General features: G+C 40.5%; 1 protein-coding gene across 1 annotated transcript; it reads right to left on the bottom strand.

Annotated features, from left to right (window-relative positions):
* Positions 1 to 745: 745 nt before the first annotated feature.
* Positions 746 to 14349, bottom strand: LOC142373764 (S-adenosylmethionine synthase-like). The gene is made up of 9 exons (XM_075457138.1): positions 14200 to 14349; positions 10950 to 11027; positions 9123 to 9245; positions 8085 to 8197; positions 7821 to 7964; positions 5387 to 5605; positions 4047 to 4229; positions 2241 to 2374; positions 746 to 2121 (listed from the first exon to the last, which is right to left on the bottom strand). The coding sequence occupies exons 1-9, from the start codon at positions 14276 to 14278 to the stop codon at positions 2019 to 2021; spliced, it is 1176 nt and encodes a 391-aa protein (XP_075313253.1). The 5' UTR covers positions 14279 to 14349; the 3' UTR covers positions 746 to 2018.
* Between the last annotated feature and the right edge of the window lie 6130 nt (positions 14350 to 20479).

Here is a 20479-nt window from a genome sequence, read left to right as displayed (position 1 = left end):
TAGGCTACTTTATTTAGTTTTCAAGGAAAGGGGGGTAAAGATGGGTAAAAACCTTTGCCAGAAATACATATAAACACATAAACAGGGGCGAACTGGGGAGAAAAAGTGGCCTCGGTAAACTAACTCGAGAAAACCATTAAAAAAAAGTTTATGTGTACCATGTCCGCTCTGGGCTTCTGTAAATGGGTGAACGTTGCAGTGTGCCGAGAATAATTTCTCATCTTTAGTGTCTTTTTCCACCCAAAATCATGGCAGAAGTATCCGTCATTATCATACGAACAGCTTAACTATCGTGCATTTCATGTTGCTATGAACGCTGTAACATGTTGCCTCATATTTTGCACATAAGCTCAGTTCTGATATATTTTTTGGTGTGTTCTTTCAGCTCTTTTCCTTTGAAAGAGGCTTTTTTACAGCCTCAGTGGGACCAAACTATAGAGGAAATGCTGTATTTGATCGTATAAGAATAACACTTTTATAAGAAAATAAATCTGTAACTCAAACAAAGAGCAAAAAAATAAAACAAATGGAGACAAACAAAAGTGGATTTTTCTCATTTTGAAAAGACAGAATGGGACGTTCGGCGTTTTTACAGCTCATTTATAGACAAACACAGGTTTTTCACACAGTTTTATGCCAAATATGAGAAAACTGAAGAACTGCTAATTAAACCTCGAGTACAGGAAACTCGTGCTTATTTCTAACTGAAAACAAAAAGATAAAGAATATACACACCCAACAGTTATCTTTGCACTGCTGCATTTGTCTGCATCGATTCACAAATGAATTAAAAACCTTCACATCTTAATGCCTCTGTTCACAGCTCATCGTGTTTTTCAGCTCAATAAAACCTTGTTTTATTTTGGTTAAAATGAGATTGAGACTATAAAGCACTGTAAAACACACAAGTGATTTAACCTTTAGTTAAAAACCAGATATTGTTATTTCTGCTGCTCTATGACAAATGTTTGTGTCAATCTGTGAAGTTTCAAGGCCACGTATTGTTTTATCCGATAGAAAAGTCACATTTTGTGTGTAGAAACGAGATATTTAGCTCACGTTGCATATTTTAGTGGAAAGAAAATGTGAATTTCAGCATTTATTTGCTGAAATTTGATAATCTTTGGGACTTCTGTATCCTTTCTTAGTTCACGTCCCGTGTTTGCTTCACTGTTACTTCTGCAGGTCCTAAAGAAGAACAAGAAGCTCCAACTTTTCCAGCATTTTCACCTTGAACCTGAACTTTGAGAGTAAACGAACAACATTTTAAAGAAGGGCACAATTCAGGTTTGATTTTCACCACAAAATTCAGCATTTTACTGACACCTGCAGGAAAGTTGGTGCTGGAAATGTTCCATTCGATTCAACAGTGTCAGGTGCACTTAATGTAATTACTTTCATGTTTATATTCATAATAATTATACGTGAAAACAAGTCATTTGTAGATGCCGTAATTCCATTTGAACTCGTTGAGTTTTGGATTAAGTTCAAGCGTTTCCATAGCGATGATCTGCGTCTGATCAGTCAACGGGATTAAAAGCAGAATTGGGCCAGTTTATGGTACATTTTATTTGATCCATGGATGTAATTGCACCTTTGAAAATTAAAAAGTGGATTCTGACTTGTAGCAATGAATCATTACACAATGATTACACATAATAACGATCATTTTGATTGGTTTTAAGACATTATAAAAGGCCCATGATTGTCTTCAGGAACACACGCATGGCTCTCATTGGTCATTCGCTTTTATACTGGACAGATTAACCAGTTAAAGTGTGAAACTATCTGTTCTTAGTTGCCATGCAGGGGTTAGGAAACCCCTCATCTTTCGTAGCAGCTGAGTTCCTTTTTGTAAAATCAGTTTTATGTAAGAAGCCATCTGGTGTGTCAGATTATAAAACCATCTCAGATGACCGGAAAGAACTGAGACCCCACCCGGACCCCTCTAGATTACAGGCGCATGGCAACAGCTATGTGTGCATCTATAAACCACTCACACTCTACTCACATACACACTAAACGTTCAGGTTCTTCGGGACCTCCCAGGGGAACTCCTTCCTGCCGAAGTGTCCATAGCAGGCCGTCTTCTGGTAGATTGGTCTCTTTAGGTCCAGGTCACTGCAGCACAATCACAAGCCTTCATGTGTATGGGTCGAACATTACCGTGAAGCTCAGTAATACCGCTCGTCTATAAAAAGCTTAAAAAGCAGACGCAGGAAGAGTCTGATGATCCTGACCTGACGATGACGCCGGGTCTGAGGTCGAAGTTTCTGTTGACGATCTGCAGCAGCTCCTTCTCGCTCATCTGAGAGGAGCCGTACGTAAACAGGGAGATGGACAGAGGGTGGGCCACTCCGATCGCATACGCCACCTGGAATCAGACGGGTACTTTTTAACCTTTAGTTAAAAAACTTTAATTAATTCCAGATATTGTTATTTCTGCTGCTCTATGACAAATGTCTGTGTCAATCTGTGAAGTTTCAAGGCCACGTATTGTTTTATCCGATGGAAAAGTCACATTTTGTGTGCAGAAACGAGATATTTAGCTCACGTTGCATATTTTAGTGGAAAGAAAATTTGAATTTCAGCATTTATTTGCTGAAATCTGTTAATCTTTGGGACTTCTGCAGATCCTAAAGAAGAATAAGAAGCTCGAAGGGAGATGGACAGAGGGTGGGCCCCCATCCCATCGCATACGCCACCTGGAATCAGACACCGGGTCTTTTTTCTTAGTTAAAATGTTTTTAAGTCGTCATGACCTTGAGAAAGCCATCCATATTACTATCTATATACCCAAGGTGTTTGTTTTGTATTATTTTATTTTACTTTCTAAACACCCAAGGTGTTTTTATTTTTAATTTACTTTCTATATACCCAAGGGGTTTGTGTTGTTTATTTTATTTTACCACCTGCGTACCCAAGGGGTTTGTTTCATTTTTATTTTACTGTCTGTATACCCAAGGTGTTTGTTTTGTTTTTACTTTATTTATTTATTATTACTTCTATTCTTTATGCTGGATGTGCCCTCACATTGTTGTTGATAAGGAAAATTCAGTAAAAATATTTTTGAAGAGAAAGCCATCCATGCCCTAATAAGTTCAAGGTCAGACTTTTGCTGCTGTCCCGGAGCTGCTCCACAAACAGACTAAATGACTCTTTTATCCCCCTGGCCATAAGACTCTATAACTCCCCACTGGGTGGCCAGGGAGGATAAGCATTAAACCCATATTCACATGCATATCAGAACTGTTTGCACATTTTTATATATATATATTTTATATCCTGCTGCATGTTGTTACTGAGTTTTTGTTTGTTGTTGATTCTAACCCGCCTTCTACCGGGCATCTATGTAGCTGCTGAATGCTTTTAAGTTACAAACTGGCATTTTAATCACCGTTTACAGCTATAGTGATGCTCTGTTGATGATTTGTGGCAATGAAAACACTAAAGTAGGTGTATTTATCAATGAAAAATGACGTTTCAGCTCTCATCTTAAAGGCTTCTTTCACCAAATGGAGACATTTTTAAATCCAGGTTAAAAACATTTCTTTTTTCATGCATGAAATCTGCACGATATCTTTTATTTTTTTTTATTTTTAATTTATCTGGACTGTTGCTTTTTTTAAAATTCATTTAAATTATTTTATTTGTTTCTCTTTATATTCTTTTATGTATTTTTAATGCTTCTTACACTCCCTGCTGCAATGCTTTTATTTTATGTAAAGCACTTTGAATTGTTTTGTACATGAAATGTGCTACAAATAAATTTGATTTGAATTCTAAACCGGTTATTGAGGAGTTTCAGCTTCTAAGTATCGTACACACATACTATTTATTAGCCAAAACGACCAACAAGTTTCTGAACAACTGAAGAAGCCTTTCAGATGAGGCCTGAAACTGCTCCTATTCAAGCTCATTAATGAGTTTAATGTTTAATAATTAAACATTAATGTCTCATCAGAAATATCAGTTTCTCTGGTGAAGATTTACTACATTTCAGAGATGAAACTGAAATAAAGGATCCCAGCTGGAGGCGAACCCACCTGCACCAGCACCCTCCTGCACAGCTTGGACGTCACCAGAGACTTGGCCACCCAGCGGGCAGCGTAGGCAGCCGAGCGGTCCACCTTCGTGTAGTCCTTCCCAGAGAAAGCGCCGCCCCCGTGGGCCCCCCAGCCGCCATACGTATCGACGATGATCTTTCTGCCCGTCACTCCTGCATCGCCCTGATGGAGAAGACACACACAGACTTAAATATCGACCTTTTTAGACTCCATTCTCCCGATAAAAATGAGAGATGTTTCGATTTGAATGAGATTAAATGTTCAGTTTACAAGGATAAAACAGAGAAAATCGGTTTATTTGAGATTCTTGAAAATGACAAATATTTAAAGTAGGGCTGGGCAACTCGTTATTATCGCGTTAACGCATTAATTATTCAACGTTGATAAATATTTTATCGCGCATTAACGCACGTTTTTTTTTTTTTCTTTTTAAATAAAAAAAAAACAACAGTTTTTGGGGCTTTTGTGCCTTTAATGGACAGGAAAATGTTCAGAGAGACAGGAAGCAGGGGGCAGAGAGAGGGGGAACGACACGCAGCACAGGGCCGTCCGATGCGGGACTTGAACCGGGTTTTTATTATTTATTTTATTATTGGAAAAGTCTGTTGCTGTCTGCTGTGGAACAGGAAAAGAAAGTAATCGGTGGATCCACCAAACATGGAGAAGGTTACGGAACTTTTACTCGGCCATTTTCATTTTAAAGTTCTTCCAGACGGCGGAGTCGACAGAACCAAAGTCATCTGTAAACACTGCCAAGTTGAATTGTCTTCTCAGCGTAGTAGTTCCAGTCTAAAATATCACTTAAAGGCAAAACACACAACTGATAGCAGCAAGTCATTCAAGGAAACAGACAGTGGAGCGAGGCTTCTACATAAAAACTACAGAAAGATGCTGATGTTAAAAGTGTGTTTGCACAACAAATGTTATGGCACTTTCATTCATATGGCAGCACATTTAAAATAAAACTAAATGCTAAAAGCTGTACACTACTTTTGGATTCATTTTTGGATTTTGCGCACAAATGCGATTAATCGTGATTAATTAGATTAAACATTTTATACGTTGCCTAGCCCTACTTTATAGATTCAAACAAATTAAATTATTCAAACAACGCACTCAATATCAGTCGACTAAATACTGACGTTTAAACACTATTAAGGGAACTAAACCATGAAAAACAAAGCTTGTGTCATCACATCTTTGTGCAAAGGTGTGTTTTCATCCTCAGGGGCAGAAATCGTCTTTAAAGAGAACAAACATGGAGGAAAACCTGGACATATATAAGCCGTTACTGGATCTTTGACATCTGTGGGACTTGCCTGCGGGCCGCCGATCACAAAGCGCCCGCTGGGCTGCAGGTGATAGACGGTGTTCTCGTCCAGATATCTTGCAGGGACCACAGCTTTGATGACCTCCTCCTTCAGGACCTTCTTCTGCTCCTCCAGGCTCACGTCGTCATCGTGCTGCACTGAGATCACCACAGTGTGGACTCTCTTTGGGATCACAGCGCCGTTCTCCTGCGCGTAATGAACCGTCACCTGCACAAGGAAACAGATTCTCAGCGTATAATTCAAGCTCAAAATATCCGTCTTAAATGTCATTTTCGAGCTTCTGGGAGTGTCGCGTGTGCTGCGAGCTCAAAGCATCGGTGCAAACTGACACCGCAGAAGTGTTGGAGGGAAGGAGTCTCCCAGCTCAGATGTTGCATACCAGCGTGCACTGGTTGTGTCTGCTGGTAAGCACATTCTGAAGGTGACCAACACCGACCTACTTTTCTACTGAGTGAAATATTCAGTTCCAACTTTGCTGACTGGACTTCCTCTTCCAGCAAAGGACGCCGATGAAAACAAACACAAAGTGTTGCCTTTAATATGATAAATCTGCAGCCATATGTACTCCATGGTGATGCATTAACCAGCTGAGATGCATCTATAGTCCAGTTTATTTACGTGATACTCACTATTTTTTTCACAAGAGCCACATTGGCAGCAAAATCAAGGGAAGAGCCACTTTTACCACAACATACTAAAGTCCCCTTTTTGCAAATATGTATTTCTACATATGAAACATCCCACAAAAAAGGAAACAACACAGCCAATACATTTTCAATTCAGACCACATTTACCTTAATACTGGGATGAGCGGAAGCTGGCGTGCATGTCCTTGACTTTCTTCATGTTGTATTTGTAGTTTGTTGTTGTAATCATAGTGAGACATTCAGGATGAGCATGGTTTTTGTGCTGGTTTTTGCCCTTTTTTAATTAAAAACCGATCCATTGTGCCTGCATCTCGCGCTGGCTAAAGGAGCTAGCGTGCACTGCGGTCAAGTGTGACGGTGGTTTAAAGGCCTACAGAAAGGTGATTTTTTTTGCACAAAACTGAAATAGCAGATCGATTCCTTATATACCATGGAATTTTTTTTTGATTTTAAAATAATTTTAGGCCCCTGGATAGTCCTGATTAGGCCCAATAAACTATCACCACATTTGACTCGAATTTGGCAAACTGGAACGACAGGTGCGTGACGTCGCGAGTGCCAGCTGCTGGAACAACCCCCAGTAGTTCTAGCAGCGAAGCCAGCAGTTTGCCAGATCTGGACAGCTTCTTCACGGCAAATTTCGATGTGTGCTGCGGGACGTCGCTTGGAAATATAAAACGTTGGGTTCAGTGCAATTTTTATTGCGAGTAGATGTACGAAGTGCTGTGGGTGCGTGTGTGGCCCTCAGCAGCAGCAGCTCACACCACCGGGGACAGAGGAAGCAGAGAGACCTGCGGTCTGACAGGAATCCACCTGGCGGAGAGCGAACACACTCTGCCAGGTGGAGAGTGGAAATCTCAGCAGAGCGATCATCAAGAGCCCCGACTCTGCCGGCTCTTCCGGCTGATTTCAGGGCAACCATCCCGCGGTGTGTCCGCTCTCCGCCAGGTGGATTCCCCCTGAGCGTCCGCACCGCAGGGAGCTGAACACGGCGGGATGGCTCCGGCTGATTTCACCAGAGAGGAGGCAGGCGGACAGGGAGGCACAGACACAAGACCGCGGGTCTCTCTGCTTCCTCTGTCCCCGGTGGTGTGAGCTGCTGCTGCTGAGGGCAACACATGCACCCACAGCACTTCGTACATCTACTTGCAATAAAAACTGCACTGAACCCAACGTTTTATTGCCTTCACCACTCAACAAGCATACTATGATAGCGGCAGCCAGGAAAACCCATGGCACCTGTGACGTCACACGGAAGCCCCGCCCCCAGTCTGGAATTCCAGGAAGGATTTCCAGGCGGCAAATTCAAAATCGCTAATTTCATGCGTTTATGAAATGTTTTGGTGTAGAGTCCAATGATCATTATTGTTCCTCTGTGTAGGTATTATCATTATTTATTGGGTGTAGTGTCAGCTTTCTGTAGGCCTTTAAGCGGGCTGCGTTGCCAGGTTTAACAGTGTGCCCCCTTTAGGAAACACCATTAAGCCTTAATTAGTACTTAATAAAAATACTTAATACTGTGCAGTATTCGCTGTATGTTATTTGACAAAAAATATTGTTATTGTTACCATATTGTTATAAGCTACTATGCGAGTGCGAGCCGCCAATTAAAGCTTGAGGAGCTGCCCAATGAGGATCTCTGCTTTATTTAGATGAAACATACTAAATTGGACCTGTTTTACAAACAAGAGTGCAAGAAAATATACAGTATCTGCACATTTTGTGCTTTTTTAAAAAAGAAAATCTGTGTTTGCTGCGTTGTACTCTGAGCCCACCTGTGTCTTGGAGTCTGGACGGAGCCAGGGGACGGTCCCGTTTCGTCTCAGTTCGGCCATCTTCGCGTTGAGTTTGTGGGCGAGGACGATGGTGAGGGGCATGCACTCCTCGGTCTCATCTGTGGCGTATCCGAACATCAGACCCTGTTCACATCCAGTGAGTAAAATCAGATCACGGAACTGCTGTCTTCTCTTACATTTGCAGACAAATTCATTGGACTAAATCTCGTCTATAAGAGTTTTAAACATCTGGGTCTGGGTGACCTGGTCTCCGGCTCCAATGTCGCTGCCCCCCCGATCGATGTGAACTCCCTGTGCGATGTCAGGAGACTGCTGCTCCAGGGCCACCAGCACGTTACAGGTCTTATAGTCAAAGCCTGGACAGACAAAAAGAAATGGACAGTGAGAAGAGAAGAGACAAATAATTTATGTGAACTCGGTCCTCAACACCTCCAATACAAAGGAAGGGATCGTGGACTTTAGGAGGAGGAAGAGCGAGGGACACACCCGGGACACACCAAGGACAGACCCGGGACAGACCCAGGACACACCAAGGACAGACCCGGGACACACCAAGGACATACCCAGGACACACCCAGGACACACCCAGGACACACCCAGGACACACCCAGGACACACCCAGGACACACCAAGGACAGACCCGGGACAGACCCAGGACACATATATATGTGCAGTGCTCACATTAATAATATGCCACACGTCTGTTTATAGCCCAGTCTGCCGTCCCTTAATTTATATATTGTGTTTCTTTTTTTTTTGATAAGTGCCTTATTTAGTTGTTTTATTATTTATTACATGTTTGCACCGGGAGTAGAACTGTGACCCAATTTGGTTGTGCTTGTGTACAACTGTGCAAATACAACAAAGTCTTTTAAATCTTAAATGTTGCATGTTGGTCATTTGTAACTGTATGAAACCATGTAAAACATTCTGCTAAATATTTCCCTGAATTCGTAAGCTTGTTAGTTTTTACGTTTTTTTATGGTCTTTAAACTTTGTTGCTTTGTTTGCGAGTTCCCAAATGTGAGAAAAGGACGAGTTTGCCTTCATCATTGTCTGAATTATGCCCAAATTCATTTGGGCAAGTTTTGGTTTTATGCTATTTAACTATTTGTAAGATATTAGTTTGATTTTGAGTAAATTAGATGGTCAGTTTGCCCCAAGCTGGTGTAACTTAACCCTAACCTGGGGCAAATTGAGCCTCCATTACCTCGGTGGAGGCAACAGGTCCAGGAGGGACACCCGGACATCCCTCTCCCCTAAACTTAAGTTTCCACTCACCTTTCTTTGAGTTGTCATAACCGATGTCTTTGATGACGTCTCTCACCACTCTCTGGTAGTCTACGCACGCTCGCGACGTGATCTCTCCACAAAGCAGCACCATCCCCGTCTTACACACCGTCTCTGTTTCAACACACAGATGCTTTGGTCCCACACCGACACAAATCTGGCAGAACAGCCTGAAAACTCAGCCCAGGTATACATGCAGAACCTGAATAAGCCCCCCGTGCATTGACTGGCCAGTGGCTGATATTAGACCTTAAGTTTTTAGTTAGACTTCAGGTCACTAATTGTAAACTAAATTTATCAGTTCTCATGAAAATCTGACATCTACCTTTAAAGGGATAGTTCGCCTCTTTTGATATGAAGCTGTATGACATCCCATATCAGCAACATCATTTATGAACATCTTCTTACCCCCTGCTGCGTCCTGTGAGCCGAGTTCCAGCCTCGTTTGGGTGTTGATGAAGGTAGTCCGGCTAGTTGGCTGGGGCTTCAAAAATAAAGCGTTTTGTTTCTCAAAACAATATGCGTTCAACAGAGTAATACATTTGCATCACAAAATGGTTTTCCAGAAAAAGTCAGACCTCACAATCGCTTGGCCCTATTTTCTCTCCCTTCGTATCACTGCCTGCTGTGCAGACCGAAGTGCAGACCGAACAGCAAACACCATAACAGGCGCGAAGGGAGAGAAAATAGGGCCAAGCGATTGTGAGGTCTGACTGAACGAGCAGATGAAACGGCGTAATTCCTCTTAGTCTCGGTTGATTCTTGTTGTGCATTTTGTGTGCATGTTACTGGTCATTTTGTGGCATCTTTTCGTCTTGTTTCGAGCTTTATGTTGATCTGTTTTTTTTTTCATCTCTTCTACGTTGTTTTGTGTCTTGTGTTTTGATTTTTTTTTAATCTATTTGTCAGCATTGGATGACAGTTTTGTGTTGAAATGTGCACATTTTCTGTCTTTGTGGTCATTTTGTGGTTAAATGTTTTGTGTTTTGGTTGGTTTTGTGTTACATTTCGTCTTGTGTTGGTCATTTTCATCTCGTTGTCATATTGCATCCCTATACTGGCTCTTTGTCTTGTATTGGTCAGTTTAGAAGGAACGATTTTGTGATGCAAATGTATTACTCTTTTGAACGCATATTGTTTTGAGAAGCAAAACGCTTTATTTTTTAAACCCCAGCCAACTAGCCGGACTACCTTCATCAACACCAAAACGAGGCTGGAACTCTGCTCACAGGACGCAGCAGGGGGTAAGAACATGTTCATAAACGATGTTGCTGATATGGGATGTCATACAGCTTCATGTCAAAAGAGGCGAACTGTCCCTTTAATCTGGCAGCCTTCACCGGAGCAGAGCTAGCTTACCAATAACACCAGAACACATCCAACTGTGCAGGTTTATAGCTTTATAGAGAATAATTATTAATGTAGGGTTTAACTCTTTAACATCCTGCTCAACCATTGGGTAGAGCACCTTTTTCACCCACTATAATCTGTCCAATCAAAGATTAGAGGTGAAACATCTCTAAAACTTGATTTAGGTATGTAACGCTAAAAGAAAGTATGTGTTATGACATTACTTTCTATCATATTCCGGTAAATCTTCAAACATTTGCACTTTTAATGGCTTAAATTAAGGATCCTTTAAGGATCCCTTTAAACAAGACTGGCCTCAAACCGTTCAAATAGTTAACCCACCACTAATTCACTAACTTGGCACATCCATCTTTCTCCTTTCCTTCCTCACAGCCATAATAAAACACACTTCACTCTTACTGGCGTATTGCTTCCCTCTGCTGGACAAAACCACACAGCGTTACTCACCACAAGCCACTTTAGCCTCGGGGTCTTGCCTCAGATGAGCGTCCAGCACAGCATCGCTGATTTGGTCACAAATCTTATCTGGGAGGAAAAATAAAGTTTTAAAAGGATCAACATCTGCATGTGTGCAGAGTTGTGACCTTCTGCGGTCAGATTCCTGGTGAGGGCAGAGCAGGGAAATATCCCCTTTCACCGAGTACTACGCATCGCTCCTATGAATAGACTTTGGTGGGGTGATTACATATCAGTATGTCATGCTGCACTCCACCAGATCATACAAAGTTTTATTCCCCTGCTTTATGATCTGCTTCTTAAACAAGATGTTTTTGAAGAGTATTCTGCTGTAAAAACCTTTAAACTTGTGTAGATCATCATAAAACTTTAACCTGTGTAAAACCCTGCTGGTAACTTGAAATATCTGTCCAACAATGTCATCAGCAACTCTTCTGATTGTGGTTTCAGCCGTTAAAAAAGCAAAAACTATCAACTTCTTTATCTTCTCCTCTTAGAACATATCTATCAGCAGCCCCACTCAGTTGTGGTGTACCACAAGGCTCCATCTTAGGCCCACTGAATGGTGCAGATAGTGTTCTAGGTCCTCTTATTTCCTACAGCTGACCTCATTGATAAGTCTTTCAAACTGGAACAACAGGTCAGCCCAGAGGTTAAAAGTGACAGGATTGCTGCAAGCCTTCATTGGCTTCCTGTTCGGATCCAGTTTGAGGTTTTATTGTTCGTTGTAAAGAAGCTCTAAATGTTTTGACTCCATCGTACTCGTCTGAGCTGGTCCTGGATGGTCCAGCTGGTCCTGGATGGTCCACGTTCCAGGCTTAAAAAACAGTTTGCCTCCTCAGTTGAATCAAACACAGGTTTTGTGTCAGAGCTGCTGGGACACTCTAAGGCTTTAAGTCCGGTTTCTTCTGGCACTGGCTTCTGAACACAGTTGAGGTTGAGTTTTTGATGTATTATCATTGCAGGTTATTGCAAGTTTGAGTATTAGTAACCTCATGATGCATACCCAATGCATGTGTGCATCGTTGGTTCTTTGTGAAGGAAAAATTCACCGAGACTAAGCTGATCAAACAGCTTCGGCTCGTTCAAAAAACTGATGGAAAACAGAAGACTTCACACAGAGAAGTTAGAATACAAATACTTTTTTGATCTACCGACATAGGAAGTTATGAAATAGGACAAACTGAACACTGAGCTTGAATTCTCAGATAGGTTCTCTGAATTCTGTTTCATATACTACTAACTGCTTTAAAGTGTATGGCTGTGTTCGAAACCGCATACTACATACTTTCATACTGCATACTGATCGATCAGACAGTATGCAGAGCGTTTACCCACAATGCATTTCGCTCCTGCCCGAGCCGAAATCAGCCGGCCTGAAGCTGATTTCGCTTAAGCTCTAAACTCTGTAAACTTTAGCAACATTTGAAACATTTTCAGGTGAGAAAGTAGTCGTTTAGATCCCCAACGTGTTGAAAACCTGACAAAATATCGGCTGTTTACAATTTTGTTCCCACGAATTCGGCGCTACTAAAGCTAGCCGCAGTGAGCAACGCACTTCCGGTTATTTTCACAAAATAAAATACCCGTTGCCTTTTATCATAGGGAAAGCCATTACCATACAATTGGTGCTTTTGTTTTGAAAACAGGAAGTGAACCTACCCTCGTTGTAGCTAGCTTGAAACTGCCGTTTTGACAGGAAATGACGATCAGCGACGTCACGTTACGTTGCATCTTGGGTAGTTTGAGTATGAGTAGTAACCTCATGATGCATACCCAACATTTCAGAGAATCTAGTATGCATCCGGGAACTTCTCGCTTACTCAAACTCGCATACTAACTCAAAAAGTTAGTATGAGTAGTATGAGTAGTAGGAGAAGTATGCGGTTTCGAACACAGCCTCTCAGCAGGTATCCCTGGCTTGGTGTTACGCTGTTTGTTGTCCCCTCTGTCCTGTCCTCTGAACCCCCAGCTGGTCGAGGCAGATGGCCGCCTTTCATGGTTCTGGTTCTCCTGGAGGTTTCTTCCTGTTAAAAGGGAGTTTTCCTCTCCACTGTGTCCTAATGCATACTCAGGACAGGAGGCTGAATTAAACCATCCCATTCATGATATGAATTGGACTGGATTTGATTTAACTGGATTATAATGAACTTGAACTGAGCTGCATCTTTAAAGAAACCTTGAGATTATCTTTTCCTGTGATTTAGCACAATAGGTAGTCTAACTTTAGAGTATAAATGAAGTTTCTAAACATAAACTCACGTGTATATCATTCTTTGCAGCAGATCATGTGTTGTTTGACCTTTAAAGTGAAAATACTTTATAGAAACCTGCTGAAATGGAGGCTCTAATAAACTTTTGTTAATCTGTAAATTTAATGCAAGAAAAAACGTTTTTAGAGGTTGTGAAATCTCACATAGAATTACAATAAAAAGAGATTGTTCGAGGTTTGTTTGCTAACGATGCGTAATGTTGTTCTTTTCCATGATTCATTTTCCAAAGACACTAAATCTAATGGAAGCCTTTGTGTTTAATCTTAGATGTGAAATCACATTAAGTTGATTATTAGAGAAGGTATTAAACGTCTAATCATTTATAAATGACAAAGTATGAAGTTTTATGTTAAAAACACTCAAAATAGTGTGACTATAACACAGAGATACATTTCAAACTAACTGAATGAACAGATGTTAATTAGACTAAATTGGTCACATTAATCAAACTTGTTTTCTCAAATCTAGTCAATTGAAATCACTCTTTATTTTAATGAGAATTAAAGCAAATTCTCATTCTGCACTCAACTTGCATCTGATTTCACCCCGTTGCATTCTTTTATGAATTTTATGAGTTTTCTTTCTTTGAATTGGGTGGAGCAACCATAAAAAATTCAATTTAACTCCATTTACATGGCAATAAAGTATTGAATCTTGAATCAGAAACCTTGGTTAAAGTTTAATCGACATAAATCAGTTACAGTTTAAACTTCCTTGCTCAAAGAAGCATCGCATGCAACTGCTCCACAACTTGAAAAATTTATGAAAATTGGCTGAATCCCCCTCCATAAGTGTACATTTAGTATGCCTCACGTTGGAGGAGTTAGAGGAATGAGGAATGAAGCCATGAGGCTTCACAGACTGGCGCTCGGCTCTGGATTCTGAACATTCCTCAGAATCATCGATGATCACTGAAACATGAAAGACTTCTTGCATAACGCTGCACAGAAAGGGAGTCCTGCACTCACCAGGATGCCCCTCTCCCACAGACTCGGAGGTAAACATGAAGGACCCGTGGTCGTAGTTCCCATCCATCGTACCGTTCATCTTTATTCCTCTAAGAACTGAACTGGGAAAACAGGAGCGATGTGCAGGCACAAGATGTGTAGACAGGCAGGTTGCATGTGCGCCTGATCGCTTAGAGCCGGGCACCGCAGCCGGGTGACCCTGCGCTATATAAGGCAAAGAAAACATACACATGGGGGCAGGGCGCCATGTGAACTTCTGGGTTAGACCATTCAGAGGCAGAGCAGGGAGGGTGGGGTTGCTTTTTTCTCCTCTGGATACTTGTTTTTTAACTCCTTCCTTGCTTTGTGTTCCCGTTTTGCCAGAAACTGGACTCAGCTTCAGAGCCCTCGAGTAAATCACGTCAACAAAAGGATTCATTTGAAGCTCCTCCATTTGTTTCACTCACGCCTTCTCTGTGCTTCTTTGGGCCTATCTGAGGGTTCAGATAGAGATGCCTTCCCTTTACCAGTCAAATTTCAGGTGTAAAGACACTTGTAAAAGCAGCCTGGTTTTCTCACATTTATATGATGTGCACTGGAAAAAATGCCCCCTCCAAAAATAAGTAAAAAAACAACAAACACAAGATGTTTTTGCTTGAAATAAGCAAAAAAATCTGCCAATGGAACTAGTGAAAATCGGCTTGTCAAGATTTTTTTAAATAAGATGTGATATTTAGAACTTTTCAGTTAAAAGTGATCTTGAAATTAGCTTAAAAACCTCTTTAAATGAAAAAAAAAACTTGTTTCATGTGAAATCCAACTCAAAACAAGATGTTTTCAAGACTTTTTCACTTAACAAGATATTCAAGATGTATTGTATTAAAACAAGTCCCTATATCTGGCTGAAATGGTACTTGTTAGGCAGTTGTGTCTTATATTAAGTGTAATGAGATACTCAATGAGACAAATATACTTGGTAAGATTTAGATTTTTTTCCAGTGTGATCTCAGCATGTGGACAGTGCACATGAGTCTGTGAGATCAGGTTTCAGCCTGTTTAAAGGCTGAGCATCATCACAAAGAAACCAGAAGCAGAAAGCACAGATGTGCCTGATGCTCTGAAACTGAGCGGCTTGGAGAGCGATGACATGACACCGTCCAGAACTGACTGAGTTTTGTAAAGGTGTAAATAGCTAAATGAGTAAAACATGATCTGAATACCAACAAGCATAAAGCTAACATGACAGATTTCTTCAGAAATGACCTCCTCGTTAGTTTTCTACCAGTTTCAAAGACAAAAAGGAGAAGAGCTTAACGCGTCCCTTCAGTAAAGTGCCACAGTTTGTTTTTCTGCAGCAGCTAAGCATATTTTGGTTTCCTTGTAAAAATCTTCTCTTTCTGTGAGATTTTTTTGCATCATCTTGCAGGCACGGCTCTGTTTTGATAGATTCACAGACTTTTGGTGGTATAAACTTCAGCCTGCACCACGTGAGGTAAACCAAAGGGGATTCATGTGCTCGTTATCATCATCCTGTTGGTGAATCAGTCAAACATTGGTTGAAATTAAAAACTATACAGCAGATATTATTACAAAGCCCAAAAAAACCCTCAAATAACTAGAATTAAAGGGCAAGTTTGTTTTTTTTCAACCTGGACCTTATTTCTGGCATAAGATACGTTCATCTGCTCACCAATAACAGTTTGGTGAAAGTCGACGTCCTTCTGAAGATATTTAGATCACTGGAGATCAGCGTATATCCATATAACGGGAGAGAACAGGACAGAGACGATACAGCCTCTAAATAAGGCATTATCTGTCTTTATTTCTGCTGTGTTGTTGTTATCGGGGGCTTTCTACACACGCGTCTCGTGGGGTAACATCTTTGAAGCGCGCCACTGCAGCTCAGCTCTTTCTAGTGATGGGATACTCGATTCCTTTTACTGACTCGAGTTTGTACGAGTCACTCACTAAAGTGAATCGGGTTTTCGAGTCACTTGAATCAATCACCCAGAGTGTGCGCCACGGAATGTACAAACAAGTTCCAAACCACGTCCCAAATCATTGTGGAAAAAGGCTAAAAATCAAGAAGTCTCCAAGGCCAAACATTTTTTTTTCTTTCTTTCTCTCTAAATAAATTCAAATAACCCAAATAGCCAAAAATTAACATTCAATGCGAAACAGTGCAAAATTATAACAAGATGTATGAAACTGTGCACAACTACAACATTTAAATAACCTAAACGATAGTGCAAAAATAATAATATTATAACATTCAACACTGCACCATTAGAATAAAATTATGTACATAATGAATGAACTCCCGCTTCCTTCAAAATAAAGCCGGGAGCGAGCGAGCCTGTGAACTGTGAGTCAGGTACGAATCGTGAGTCCTGAATCATCTTCCGGAGGACGCCGACTTTCACCAAACTGTTATCAGTGAGTAGATGAACGTATTTTATGCCAGAAAAAAGGTTTAAAATAACCGAACTCCTCCTTTAAATAAAGAAATATCGAGAGAAAGATCAAAATCTCTCTCAAAGAGACATAAGAGCAACATCAGCCATCAGTGCTGAAGCTGAGTTTTTTTTTGCATTGAATCTGAACAGGAGTGACAAAGAGAGTGTTGGTTTCCCAACCCTGGTCCCCAGGACACACCGCCCTGCATGTTTTCCATGTTTCCCTGCTCCAGCACACCTGGTTCAAATGAATGGGTCGTCCTCAGCTTTCTGCAGAGCTTAAAGACCTGACCCAATTATTATCTTTTAACAGCAATTATCTTTGGAAAGCTGTGTGATATGTAAACAAACACAAGAAAGACCCCGTAACAACAAGGAAAGTCATGCATCTGATGATTTAGTGGCTAAAAATGCTGCACAGTTGTTGGGTTTAAATGATTTTGTGTGTTTCCTTCGTTAGATTGGGGAGAATTTCTGTGAAAGGCGTGATTGTTTCAATCAAACTGTCATAGAAATGAAGAAATAATGTAAAATGATAACTTACAACCCAATTAGACACCAACATTTTTATATAATTGATTAAAAGAGGTATTTTTTGCCTTGGATTTCTTGCCTCACTGACCTTTTTGTGGCAGCAGGAGTCTGAAGGTGGAGTTTGGGCCTGATTGGCCTTAACGGCTTCGTCGGCTACACCTGTGAAGGTGTGGCTGAAGCATCCCAGGTGTGGTTTTCATGGGTTTTGATGCACTGCTTCTTTACATTTTTACCACAGGCAGGCTGATTTGATCGTGCATCCCTGACTTTTCCCAGCTGGATGACACGTTCTTGGATCAGGCCAAACACCATAAAGAGGGGAGAATGAGCCTCCTGCAGAGGGCAGCAGACGACAGGAGGAGAGGCTGAAAAAGACAAAAAAACAAACAGAACAGAGAATAATCAAACAGGTGAGTCAGTGTGTTGAGCTTTAACCAGTTCTTACCTTTTAACTGGGAAAATTGGCTAAAATGTGTCAAATGAAGTGTTTTAAATCATTTCTTGGCAACGTGGAGCTTCAAATCAGTAACAACACCATGTATTTGATTTACTGACAGTTGTATTATTATCATGGACAAAAGATAAAAGATGGAAAGAACAGATACAAGTAAACTTTAGTTACTGTTCTGGTAATTGAAAATAAACAAAGGCTGGCTCGGAAAGCATGAAACCCAAAAGGCATCCAGTGAATCTAAAAGATTAAATCTCATTTTAACATATTTGTGTGTGTAAACAGCCCTGAAAAGGCCTCAGGACAGACAAACAGAATGATTAGAGGATCACAGAGAAACGGGTAAAAATCTTTAAAGATGAAACGGGAGTAAACATCATCACATGTCGCTAATCATTCAGGCAGGAAAAAGGCTCCTAACTCAAGGGATGAACCAGTGTTGTGTCCACACAGAACAGACAACTTAGCAAAGAAGCCGTTTTAAACTGGATCTTTAGGCACTTTGTTCCCAGCAGCCTGTCACAGAGACACATCATTTGTTCCCATTTCTTTAGCTGCATCTGAAAAACAGCTTTTTTGTACATTTACGTTAAAACTGCTTTCAGTTACCAAAAGAGTCATATAAGAAATTCAGTTTAAAAAAATCCTAATCCCAAAATAATGAACGTTATCACGTCTAAAAGTAGGAAAAAAATAGACAATAATAAGAATTACATGTTATTCAACATCAAGAAAAAGTAAATAAGATTCAATTTAAAGCTTAAAAAGGAATATAAGATATAATCTAATGACTAATCACTCACTCTGCTTTTAACCTCATAAACTGTGTTTATATTCTTACATTTTTCAGTAAGTTGATGCATCTACTAAAGATAGAATCTCAGGCTTCTCCTGCTTGTACTGCAGAGTAATGAATTCAGTCTGTTTTTGCTGCAGATGTAATGACTCCCTCTAGTGTTTGGAATGTCTCCCAGATTTCTGGTTATCCCCACAAATTCAATCCTCCTTCATGCAAATTATTCCATTTTTAGAAAATTAAGTGCACTTCATTGCCCACTACTTGCACTGAGAGGTGTAACACAATTATGTTAAAAATGAGCTGAATGTTCTCATTCCTCCACAAACCTCTAAGACTTGTGTTAGTCCACGGTGAGCCGCTCACAGAGGACTGAAACACCCTTCATCCGCTGGTTCTGGATGTCCACATGTGTTGTGTTTTATCTGCTGGATTCAGATGTTCTCAGAAACGTTTCCTTGCTTTTCTCTTTGTATGGACTAAAAGCATCGGCGGAGTTTGCAGGAGGACATTGCCCCCCCCTGGTGGTCAAAAGAGTTCATTACTGTGTTCCCAAAATTAATTTGAAAAAATCTAATATAATGAAAAAAATATATCAATATTTATAAGTGACATAGAACACACACAGTGACAGTAAATTTATCAGACCATGATGCTATATATGAGTTGTAATGCACTGCTGTATATGCTTCAGTGTGGTTGGCTTAGATCTCGGGACTGTCCATTAGTCGGGTGTGTTTTTTTTTTTGTTTTTTTTAACTCCCTGGCAAGAATCTCAAACTCCCTTTGGTTATAAGCACATATTCAGAAGAAGAAGAAGAACAAACCTTTTGCTCAGGAATGCACGTCTTAATATAAATAATGCCTTAATTTTGTGCTTATAGCTTTTAACCCATATTTTCTTGCTGTTTTGGTCTCATTTATTGCATTAATATTTCTTTATTCAGTATTGTATTAATAGGCAAATTAAGGAGGAGACATTGAGACCACTTTGACTCTGGAAAGGATTAAAATGGTGGGTCTGAGGCAGCTAATGATAAACCCCCGTTTGAGTCTTTTCTCCAGTCAGAACAGCATCTTCTTCTACTGAGTTGCAACATAATCTTTATCTCGTTTGCTCCTCATCGCTCAGTCCAGCTCCAGGTTTGCTTCTCTGCAGATGGGTGACCCAGCTCAGGAGGGGAAAAAAACGACATGAAACAGAAGAGGCAGACTCAGGTATGACCGGTCAAATGCAGCCACAACCTTTTACATTTCCATCAGGTGGATAAACAACCCGCAGGCTGGGCCGGTGGATCAGATTACTCCCAAAGCATGAATGTCTTCCTTTAGGATGGACAGAAATGACTTTATTTTACATAACAAGCGGGCTCTTTGCAATGAAGCTGTTTTAGCAAACATTTGTGTTACTTTTCAGACCTGGAAGCCACATCCAGCGGATGCATCTAGTCTGTCGAAGTAAATGTATTTTATTTATACAGCCCCAATCCTTACGGTGTACCAAAGTGCTTTACAGCAGGTAATAAATAAAGAGAAGAAGTAAAAACAAAATAAAATAACAGTGAAGGCAATAAAATACAACAAAATCAAATAAAATAAATACAGGGTGCTTGCTCTTTTTCCAAATTAAAATTCCAGACTTTTTTTAAAACTGATACTTTTTCCCCCAAGACCTTAACTTTATTTACTTGTAGTAACTTGTGTGCCTACTTCATTGGTTGAGATTGTACCAACTGTGTTTATTAGAAATGTTCATTTTTATTGGCTAGTATTCAATGAACATATGCATTATTCACAGTTAATTATGCTTTTACTGATGAAAACATGAAAATCACAAGTACATGAATTTCACATCAAACAAGTGTCACAAAAACTATCTATAAAAAAAAAATGAATGAATGGATGGATGAATGTATGTAGAATCGGCGAGGCCGTTAAGAGCTTTAAAAACCAACATTAAAAGTTTAAAATCAGTTCTCTAAAGGACAGGAAGCCGATGGAGGGAGTTCAGAACAGGAGTGATGTGCACACGTCTGTTGGTGTTGGTTAAAGACGGGCAGCAGC

This window comes from Odontesthes bonariensis, chromosome 23 (assembly GCF_027942865.1).
Source record: "Odontesthes bonariensis isolate fOdoBon6 chromosome 23, fOdoBon6.hap1, whole genome shotgun sequence".
In the NCBI taxonomy this organism is placed as follows: Eukaryota; Metazoa; Chordata; class Actinopteri; order Atheriniformes; family Atherinopsidae; genus Odontesthes; species Odontesthes bonariensis.
This window is presented reverse-complemented; position numbering and strand designations above follow the sequence as displayed.

What these genes read in the sequence shown, in the direction of transcription:
- LOC142373764 (XM_075457138.1), bottom strand. Translation starts at nt 14,278, where the DNA reads ATGAACGGTACGATGGATGGGAACTACGACCACGGGTCCTTCATGTTT. An exon ending in CGAGGCTAAAGTGGCTTGTG is followed by an intron (nt 9,246 to 10,949) that starts GTGAGTAACGCT and finishes GTGTTGAAACAG; the next exon opens with AGACGGTGTGTAAGACGGGG. An exon ending in GTCCAGACTCCAAGACACAG is followed by an intron (nt 5,606 to 7,820) that starts GTGGGCTCAGAG and finishes TTCCTTGTGCAG; the next exon opens with GTGACGGTTCATTACGCGCA.